General features: G+C 48.6%; 1 protein-coding gene across 2 annotated transcripts in view; it reads right to left on the reverse strand.

Moving 5' to 3' along the window:
• Nucleotides 1-9220, reverse strand: part of AP1S3 (adaptor related protein complex 1 subunit sigma 3) — a 70073-nt gene extending 60853 nt beyond the window's left edge. For both annotated transcript variants that reach the window (XM_062202115.1, XM_062202109.1), the window contains exon 1: nt 9081-9220. In XM_062202115.1, coding sequence (XP_062058099.1) covers nt 9081-9083 — 3 coding nt within the window. In that variant the 5' untranslated portion in view covers nt 9084-9220. The remainder of the gene's footprint in view (nt 1-9080) is intronic.
• Between the last annotated feature and the right edge of the window lie 1849 nt (nt 9221-11069).

Here is an 11069-nt window from a genome sequence, read left to right on the forward strand (position 1 = left end):
ATAGATTATTTCCCCATTTATCAAGTTCCCTGGACAGAATAATCAACTTTGAATATGCCAATGACATCTCCTCATTTATTAACTTTTTTCCTATAGGAAAAATGGGAAATTTGCTCTGATTGAATTTTCTCCTAGAGTCCTGTGAGAGGCAGACTAGAGTTTTGTTCTGTTTCAAATCATCCAAGGAGAAAAGAGACACTGGTAATAGAGAGCAGGAAGTTTCAGGCAATTTTCAGTGTGACCTTGAAGTTGAATACAACATTAATAACTAAGGGTCCTGCTCATATTTCATAGCATGCTTATTTGATCTTTCTTAATCTGAATTTTTAAAAGCTTTGTTCAAGAGGTTATACTCCTGTATGGTGATGGTCTCTTAAATGTTTATTAAGAACTTAAATTTTTCTTCTTACTGCAACCTACTCAGCACTAAAAATCTGTCCCCAAGACCTTTATACCTTAACAAAATCATCCTCATTTGCAAATAAAATGTGTTTAGAGGCAGGCAACCATATCCATCACACCTTTTCAAAGCTTACCACCAACAAACTGCAAACATCATGTGAGATGAAACTGCCTTGTCATAGATCAAGCCTCTCCCTTTCGCCCTTATTTTTTAAAAGATCATTGATGTAGATTAGACTATCAGCATTCTTAAGGTCATGAGACCAAATGAAAAGGCAGTACTTTGAAAGGCTTATGGCTGATGTTAGGTAAGCAGACAGGTAGGTAGCTGCATAGTTAGCTGGCTAGACAAATAAACAGATAGGGGTGTGTGTGTGTGTGTGTGTGTGCATGCACATGTGTTTATTGTTTAATGTCATGGTCTTAAAATTCTCAATGCTTTTTTAACAGAGGACTCTACGTTTGCACTTTGCACTGGGCTCTGTAAATGACATAGCCAGTCCTGCCTGTGAGGTATACGTATCCAATTTATTTGCCCACCATACAAATCAGAGAAAGTTACCTTAGAATATGGGTCAACAAACTACAATCTGTTAGCCAAATCTGGCCCTCCACCTTTTGTTGTACATAAAGTTTTATGGAAACACAGCCCCATTCATTGGCATCTTGTCTATTGCTGATTTTGTGCTACAACAGAAGACTTGAGAAATAATGACAGAAACTGTAGAGTCCTCAAAGCCTAAAATATTTACAGACAAAGCTTGCTGTCCTCTGTCTCAGAACATTCAAATTTTCCTTTCCAGGGAACAGCAACAGCAGAAATGGCAGTTAAGCCTGAAGGTCTGACCTTGCGCAACTAACCATAAACGATATGCCTTAGGGTTTTACCTTTAATGTGCATGTGAATTTTGTATCTTCGATCCAAATCTACTTTACTTTACTTTACTTTCAAATCTAAACAGTGCCCTAGGGATGAGTCGTGTTTGTTCTTTGGCATCTCCCTCTAAAAGGATGAGTACAGAAAGTGAGCTGGCACCCAAGTTCGCAAACCACAGCCATAGTTCCTCCTTTTTGGTAGACCTAGGGTGGAAGGAAAGCTCCTGCATCTGGGTGTCCACTGAGCTTCAATACACACCAATCATTTCTTATGAGCCCAGAAACCCTGGTAGAGCAGATCCAATGAGGACATTAAAATTGAGGATCCCAGAGTTGGCACTGTGGTTAAGCCACTGCTTGCAATACTGGCATCCCAAACTAGAGTACATATTCTAGTCTCAGCTGCTCCACTTCCAATCCATCTTTCTGCTAATGTGCCTAGGAAGGCAGTGGAAGATGGTCCAAGTGTTTGGTCCTCCTATCACACACATGGGAGACCAGGGTGGAGTTTCTAATTTCTGACTTCTGCCTGGCCTAGTCTTGGCTGTTTTGGCCATTTGAGGAGTGAATCAGTAGATGGAAGATATCTGTCTCTCTCTCTCTTTCTGTTTCTCCCTCTCTGTTGCACTGTCTTTCAAATAAATAAATATTTTTTAAAAAATTTATGAAAATATATGTAGGATTCTTAATACTCTTAATACTGGAATGAACATATTTTTGCACCAGGTCCTGTTGCTAACATGTGATCATCTTATTTTTCCCTGGAAACTACTTGGAGAGAGCTACTTCAGAATCCAGCTCTGCCTGGCACAAGGACTACAGTCCTGGAACACAGATTTTTCCCAGGCCAGCTTCCTCCCACTGGTCATTGGCATCCCATTTCTAACTTGAATGATTTGTGATAGTCCCTTGCTGTTAGGAAAATGGTGCAGTTTTATCTATGGCGCAATCTATACCCTGACACCATCCTAGGCTCTAGCGCCCTCCCCTCCTCACCCCACCTCACCATTGCTGGAAGCCATGGCCCAACCACCGGTGTCAGCCCTATCCCCATCCTAATGGGATTCACTGCTCCTGCTTCCCTGCCCGCCCTCTAGCAAAGTTTTAAAAGGACCTGTTCCTGAACAGGTGGCTCTCTTCTCTCCTCGCTAGCTCCTCTCCTCTCTCTCTCTCTCCTTCTCTCTCTTTGCCCTCTTCGCCCCTTCCCTCTGGTCTGCTGGGTTTTCCCCCAATAAACCCTTTCCCTTCTCTGGTGTTTGGTGTGTTTTGTGATCGCCTAACACTTGCCATTGCTAAAATTCTTGGCCGGCGCCACAGCTCACTAGGCTAATCCTCCGCCTTGCAGCGCCAGCACACCGGGTTCTAGTCCCGGTCAGGGCACCGATCCTGTCCCGGTTGCCCCTCTTCCAGGCCAGCTCTCTGCTGTGGCCAGGGAGTGCAGTGGAGGATGGCCCAAGTGCTTGGGCCCTGCACCCCATGGGAGACCAGGAGAAGCACCTGGCTCCTGCCATCAGATCAGCGCGGTGCGCCGGCTGCAGCGCGCCAGCCACGGCGGCCATTGGAGGGTGAACCAACGGCAAAGGAAGACCTTTCTCTCTGTCTCTCTCACTCAGTGTCCACTCTGCCTGTCAAAAAAAAAAACAAATTCTTAATTCATTGCAACTAGCAACCATGCTGAAAACACATTCCTCCGGCTGGATACCACAGCACGTCATGGAGAAAAATTGAGCAGCACTTGCCTCTGCTGCTGAAGATGTTATGTTACACCAGAAGGTGTGGGGGCCCCCAATGGTTCACAGTTTCTCTTTGTAAGTGCCTAGGATACTTACGCAAGAGAATCCCAGCAGAAAGAGGTGTCAGGGAAGCACGAGGTTTGCCAGACAGAGAGCTTCCACGGTAGAGGCAAGGACATATTGTCACAGGTCACAGAGGGGAGGGCAGTTGCCGGAGCGAGTCTCGTGAGTTCTTTTCCTCAGCTTAGTATAGAAATAAAAAGCCGGGAAACAATTTGCAAAGAGGCAGACACTTTTATATAACTGGTAAGCAACAGAGAAAGCGTCTGGTCAGAGGAGAGCAGGCGGAGTGCTGGAGCAAGACACTGGCTTTGAGGAAGTGTCCGGGTTTCTAAAGCATTACTATCTGTTCATTGGGTTATCTTGTTGGGGGTGCCCATTGGACAGGGGATTTCACATATGTATGTTGATTGGCTTGGAGCTCATGGAGATAGCGGGGGATCTCCTGGAGACTGCCTCCTTAGGGGCTCAGACCCCCTCCTCTGCTAGCTTTGGGTAAAAGTTTGCAGCCACCCTGAAGCTGTGATTGAAGGCTGCAAGGTCACACATGCAGCCCAAGAAGCTATTAGTGGGGGAGATGCCAGTTGGCCTGGAGACAGGCTTTGCAGCCACAGCTGACAGTTTGTTTTTGAAGAACATTCTACCTATGTCTGAAGGAGCCCACAGACTCCCAGCCCCACTGGCCAGCCCCACATATCCCTTGGAAGAAAGGGACCACAGTGGTCTCAGGCCTCAGGCTATAGTAAGAACCAAATAAAACTGAAAGAGTGTTTCATGGAGATGTCAAGAAATCCTTGTCTCTCGGAACTGATAAAGGAGTTTGTTTATGTGTATGTGTTTGTTGGGGAACTATGAGAAATAACTTCATCTATTACACCTTAGTCAATAAAATAATTCACAGGACCCAAAAGAACAGACATTGACAACACAGTGTGGCAAATAGCATGCCTATAGTCTGCTTCCTGCAGTTGTTAGTAAAACACCTTACAAAAATTGCAGGCAGTTGACAATAGTCACCACAAAAAGATGAATCAAGGAACTCAGAAGTCATAGTCCTGGTGAGGGGGAAACACAGTCTCAGTGGAGTTGTCAGGAGACCAACAGGAAGGCCCTGCTACAGGTGGGCCCTCTTGGGACATCGGAGTACCGCAAAGGGTTAGTTCTCTCCTGTTCCCAATCCCCTACCCCACAGCAACTCCTGGCCAGCAGCCCAGACCAAACCTTAAAGGAAGAAAACACTCATTACTATAATAAACTCCCTCACTCTCAAACTAGAATTTACACTGCCAAAATAACTACATACTTATTCCAAAGAATTCAAGCTTCAGACAATAAAATTGATAAATTGGAGGGGGAAGGGGGTGAGGCAGGATCTACAGGTCCATAGTTCAATTGCTCCACCCAACTCCTTTGTACCTTTCCTGTTTCTGTGTAAGGTGCTGAGATTACAATGAATGGGGAGGCTTTTGTTTTTATCCTGAGTTAGGAAAATACACACACAGGCTGTATCCAGCTAATAGGAGACAACCTCATAGTTTAGTCTGAAAAGTTCTAATTCAGAATTAAAATCACACACACACACACACACACACACTTGATCTTTGTAGCATGATGTTTATCTCACTTCATATAAATAACATATTATAACTGGGTTTGCAACACAAAATGAAGCATTTTCATAGGGGTAGCCATTTGAGTTTCTTCCAGTGAGTGATTTTTCTATTTTGTTCACAACATGGTTTAAAAAGTCATCTCAACTTTTCCAAAGCACATGGGATGCATCTATCAAAGTCCACCTGCATTTTTCCAAATGGTGTTCCCAAAACCATCTGTCAATCCTCAAGCTATCTTCTTAAGGGAAAAAAATAAAGGCGCAGTGATAACAAAATCCCCCCTTACCCATCAGTGTTGTCAACCACTGCAAAGTAAATTTTTCCTGATAAGATTTTAAGCACAGGGGGCTCACAGCCCCTAGGATTCTTAGCATTGTTTAACAAGGTAGAGATTTCTGAAACAAAGGTAAGCGGAAGATGTTTACAGCTGCTGTGAACAGTAAGATCAGATACCAGCACAGCCCCAGTGTGCATGAAACTGGAAATCTCCGTGCTGGAAACCAGACTCACTGGTAGCAAGCTGAAGCCTCTTCCAGCTCCCTAGTGTAAAAGCAGACAATAGTCAGGAACCAAGAGGAGTGAGGAGTAAGAGGGAACCACAAACTGGCCCTCAGCAAGGATCTTCAACTACTGGACACTGGCAAAGGCCACTGATTCTTCCCTAGCACATGGCAGTAATGACAGATGAGAGACACTCAGGAAAGCTGCTCAGAGCACTTCCATACGGATTCACTCTGGTACCCGTCACACTCCATGACAGTGATTATGAAACATTTCGGACTCATTACACTCTTCAGAGCTGAGACCCCAAAAGACTTTTTGTTTATATATTAATCCATTAATATTGTGTTAGATATTATTAAAATGGAAAAAACTAGGGAGGTATTTATTAATTCATTTAAAGTTATAATAAACCTATTATACGTAACATTTTTATGACCGATAGCAATATGTTCCAAAGCCAAAAAAATTTTTTCAGTGAATGCAGGAGCATTGTTTTGCAGTTATACAAATCTCGTAATGTCTGACCTCATTGAAGACAGTGGGCTCTCCTACCTATCTCAGCATTCAATCTGTTGTGTAGGCTCAAGAACATTTCACCTTAGTCTTGTGAGAATGCAATGGCTAAATCAATGTCATGGTGCTGTTGTGAAAATAGTTTTGGGGCTAGCTCTGTGGCATAGTGAGTAAAGCCACCAACTGCAGTGCCGGCATCCCATATGGGCATGCTGCTCTAGTTCCGACCTAGCTCTCTGCTGTGGCCTGGGAAAGCAGTAAAAGATGGCCAAAGTCCTTGGGCCCCTGCACCCACGTGGACGACTAAGAAGTAAAGAAGCTCCTGGCCTCCTGGCTTCAGACGAGCTCAGCTCTGGCTGTTGCAGCCATTTGGGGAGTGAACCAGTGGATGGAAGACTTCTCTCTCTCCCTCTCTATCTCTGCCTCCCTGTAACTCTGCCTTTCAAATAAAAAAAATAAATCTTAAGAAAAAAAGAGGGGCTGGCGCTGTAGCACAGCGGGTTAACGCCCTGGCCTGAAACACCAGCATCCCATACAGGTGTCGGTTCGAGACCCAGCTGCTCCACTTCCGACCCAGCTCTCTGCTATGGCCTGGGAAAGCAGTGGAGGATGGCCCCAGTCCTTGGGCCCCTGCACCCACGTGGGAGACCTGGAGAAGGTTCCTGGCTCCTGGCTTCGGATCGGCGCAGCTCCGGCCATTGCGGCCATCTGGGGAGTGAACCAGCGGATGGAAGACCTCTCTTTCTCTCTCTCTTTCTGCCTCTCCTTCTCTGAGTAACTCTTTCAAATAAATAAATAAATCTTAAAAAAAGAAAAGAAAAGAAAAATAGTTGTGACCCTCAGAAAAGGCTTTATGTACTTCTAAGGTACCTGAGTTACATTGGGAAAACCCCCACCTTATCAGTTCAGAGAAATTTTTATCTCCACTTAAAAATGAGCAATGGGGTGGGCGTTTGGCTCAGAGGTTAAGATGATGCTCGGGATGCCCAAATCACAAATCTGAGTGCCTGGGTCTGAGGTCTGCCTCCACTCCCAATTCCAACTTCCTCCCAGCGCACCTCCTCACAGGCAGCAGGGGATGATTCAAGCTCTTCGGTCCCTGCCACACACGTTGGAGACCTGGATTGAGTTCCAGGTTCCTGGCTTTGGCCTGGCCCAGCCACAGCACAGCCATTGCAGGATCCAGAGAAGATGGGAGATTTCTCTCTCCCTCTCTTTTAAATAAATATTTTTTTTTATTTTTTTTTATTTTTTTTTTTTTCTTTTTGACAGGCAGAGTGGACAGTGAGATGGAGAGACAGAGAGAAAGGTCTTCCTTTTGCCGTTGGTTCACCCTCCAATGGCCGCCGCGGTAGCGCGTTGCGGCCGGCGCACCGCGCTGTTCCGATGGCAGGAGCCAGGTGCTTATCCTGGTCTCCCCTGGGGTGCAGAGCCCAAACACTTGGGCCATCCTCCACTGCACTCCCTGGCCACAGCAGAGAGCTGGCCTGGAAGAGGGGCAACCGGGACAGGATCGGTGCCCCGACCGGGACTAGAACCCAGTGTGCCGGCGCCGCAAGGCGGAGGATTAGCCTGTTGAGCCACGGCGCCGGCTAAATAAATATTTTTTAATGAGCAGAGACAGAGTGAGATGAAGGAATTGTCCAAGGTCACACAGCTAGAACAGGTCAGAGTAGGCAAAATACAAAGCACAAAGTTCTTAATGTCATTCACTTATCAAAAGGATCAAACTGAGATCATGAACGCAGAGAGATATCACACTACTCCTGGCTTATCACAAGTGTCCAGAAACATGAATATTTCCTGCATTTCTAATCAACTCATCACATGTCAGCAACAAGAAGAAACAAAATTCTTAGGGCTAGCATTTTGGCACAGCGAGTAAAGCTGCTGCCTGTGACACTGGCATCCCATACGGGTGCCAGTTTGAGTCCCGGCTGCTCCACAAATCTGCCCAGGCAAAGCAGTGGAAGATGGCTCAAGTGCTCCAGCACCCATGTAGGAGACCAGGAAGAAGCTCCTAAGCTCCTGGCTTTGGCCTGACCCAGCCACAGCTGTGTGGCCATTTGGGGAGTGAACCAGCAGATGGAAGACCTCTTTCTCTTTCTCTCTCTCTCTCTCTCTCTCTAACTTTGCCTTTCAAATAAACAAAATAAATCTTTTTAAAAGAAAAAACTGCACAGCAGGTGGAACATGGAACCCTTTTTCCCATACTCTTCCCCAACCCACAGCCTATTACCATTCAGAAACTCAGGGCTCTATTTGACCTCTGTGAGACAAGCAAGGTGGGCTGAGCATTCCACCGCACTGTTCCTTGGGAAACCTCAGCAAGTCAGCAGAGCTGCCCCTATATTTACAGCTTCTTTTTTGCATCAAGCTGTAAACCCTCAGCCTACAAAACCGGCACCACCTGTGTGTGTGGCCAAAGTGCCCTGGGAATCACCATCTGTGGGTTTCCTGTCCCGGGGCTCGGCACCCCACCGCTCTCCATGTCAATCATCACTCAACCCGAGGGCCCGCCTGCTCGCTGCCTGGGCCTGCGGTGGGACAGCTGAACCTACATTGTGCAGAGTGGGTCTCTTGCTGGGGTTTGGGAAGTGGAATTGGTGCAGGTCACACCACTGCACTCTTAAACCGCTGTCCCACAGAAGGCAGGGGCGGTTTACTTATTGCTGCCACCCACACGCACCCCCAGCATCTCTCCCCTGCTTGTCCTACCCGCCCCCCACCCCATACACACACGCACCACAATCCAATCACAACAGCCAGAGGGATCTTTCCAAAGCACCGAACGAACAAGGTCAGTTTGCTTGCTGAAATGCTACCCACATCATTGGAATAAAAACCAAAGTCCTTACGTTAGCTTCTGGGCTGTGCCTCCACCGGGCTCCCTACCAGATGGTGGTAGCTCTACCTGCAGCCACCGGCCAGTAGTTTAGATGCTGTCTCCCCAAGCAGGCCTTCCCTGAGTCAAAAGTTTCCTTTCACATCCTTGTGCTCGGAGCCCTCCTCACTCTCGGAAGCTACCTTTATTTGGCGCGTACATCCCAGGGCATCCTGCCTCCTCCTAGAACCACAAGCTCCCTGAGAGCAGGAATCCCGACTGGTCCCCCGCGACTTCCCCAGAGCCCCGCACGCTGCCTGGCAGGCTACGCGCCCCGCCAACGAATGAATGGAGCCAGGACGCGCGGTTGCCTAGGCAATCCCGAGCAGCCGCCCCGGCACCCCCGCGCTCCCGCACCGTCCCGGGCGGCGGGGACACAGCCGTGCGGGTCTCGGGAGCCCGGGCGGGGCTCGCCGCACCCCCACTCGGCCGCAGGTGCCTCCCGAGAGCGCGCACGCCCCGGGCCGGCGCCGCCCCGCGGCTCGCCGCACTCACCATGGTGGCCAGGCCGCCGCCGTCCCCGCCCTGTGACGAGCGAACGCCGTGGACGCCGAGGGCCGGAGCCGAGCGCAGGAGCCCGCGCGGCTGACAGGTGAGGCGGCCGCCTCAGACCATGGCTGCCTCCCACAATGCCCTCGAACTGAAAGTTTGCAGACTCCTCCCCGCGCCGCTCGCCTCCTCCCCTGCCGCTCCTCTCCGGCGTCTTCCTCCTCCTCCCTTCTCCCCCTCACTCCCCTCTTCTTCTTATCCCTCCTCCTCCTCTTCCCTCCTTCTTCCCCTCCTCCCTTCCCCGTCCTCTCCTCCTTCCCTTTCCTCCTGCCCTCCCCGCCCCGCGCTGCCCCAGCAGCTGCAGGAGCAGCAGGTGCGAATGCACCTGCGCGCGCGCGCGCGCGCCTTTGCCTGGGGCCGTGTCTGGGGCCGTGGCCAGGGCGGGCCAGAATCGCGCAGGTATCCACCAGGACCAACCTGCACCCAAACCTCCTGGGAGCTGTCATCAGCTTTCACAGATGAGGCGGTGCAAGTGTGCCCGTCATTCATTCGACAAACGTTTGTTAGACCTGAAAAAAAAAAAAAAAAAACTTCCTGATACACTTGGAGAAAATTGTGTCTTTTCCTAATCAGGATAAGGAGGGAGCGAGCGGTTGGTAGAAGAACTAGAAGTGATTTTTTAAAGTAAACCCTGCAATCCAAGAACGTGGAAGTTCCTTTAAACTGTTCTGTCACTAAGAAGTTGTGGTGTTGAGCCTTGCTTCTTCATTTTCTGTGCTCCCCTGGTTTTTATATCAGGGGAGTATTATTATTTTTGGGTGGGGGGTGAGGCGCCAAGCCCCAATTTCTAAGCAGAACTGTGAGCATAAAAATGAATGCATACTTAGGTTCTTTGGAGAAAGAGAATGGTGACCCTGAAACAGTTAAGAACAATTGCCTGGGCTGCCGTGGCACTCAAACAGGTGAAAGTGTTTCCGGGATCTGTCATGCACCTTCTGCAGGAGGTGGGCCAACTCAGGTGACCGGAATGTAAGGGGAGATCCATCCACCCACGCATTCATGCCACAAATATTTATCAGTACTGACTTCCCGCGCCAAGCTATGGGAGGAACTTCTGGATCCTGCCTGAAACACCCAGATGTCAGAGAGAGGAGAGAGCCAGCCTTCTGGAAAGATCTCAAAGAAAACCTCTGTGCTGGAGTTAAAAGACTTCTGAGAGGTAGGCAGGAGCCCCAGGCAATCAGTCTTTTCTACATCAAGGCACTCAAGACAGCAGCAAGTCCAGCCTCAAAGCCTTTTAAAAGTCCAGCTGCCTGCTGTCCTCATTTGTCACCACACCTGGTGTAATGGTATCTGCCTGAAGCATTATTTGGATTATTTGACAACTCTTAAACCCCAAGCTATGGGGTGATTTTTGCTGAAAGAGAAGTGTATTTAGGAGAGCTGCTTTCTAAACGCCTACGCTCTCCCGCAGGCTGTTTCCCTCCCTCTCTCAGACCTTTCGGCTTTACCTGAGCAGTCTAACCTTGGTGCCAGGAAAGGTCCAACTCCATGCCACCCACCTTGCTGACCCTGTGTAAAACATGCAGAGCCTTCTGCTTGGAGAGTTTTAGCCCTAGTGGGACAGAGATGGGATTACAGCAGGGGAGCTTCATTGGGAAAGAAATCCCAGTGCTCTTGCCATGTCGAGTAAGTCAAAGATTCAAGCAGGAGAAAGTTCCCTCACTGTGTGGCCCCTGTGGGAGAGGATGTGACTGGAGAAGGAGAGACAGGGTGGGAACTTAACTAGTCCCAACCTTTGCTTTCCTTCCCAGCCTCGGGGAGGTGAGCAGTGAGAGTTCTCCTGGGCTTCTGTCATTTGAGTTCTTCCCTCCAGGTTCTCACACCACACTCAGAATCATCCTAAAACAGAGGCCTGCAGTGAGCTGGACACTTCACATACTTATCTCCCCTGCCCTTCAGAGAACCTGTAAGAAATAGGCACGGTGCCCATTG

This window comes from Lepus europaeus, chromosome 1 (assembly GCF_033115175.1).
Source record: "Lepus europaeus isolate LE1 chromosome 1, mLepTim1.pri, whole genome shotgun sequence".
Lineage (NCBI taxonomy): Eukaryota > Metazoa > Chordata > Mammalia > Lagomorpha > Leporidae > Lepus > Lepus europaeus.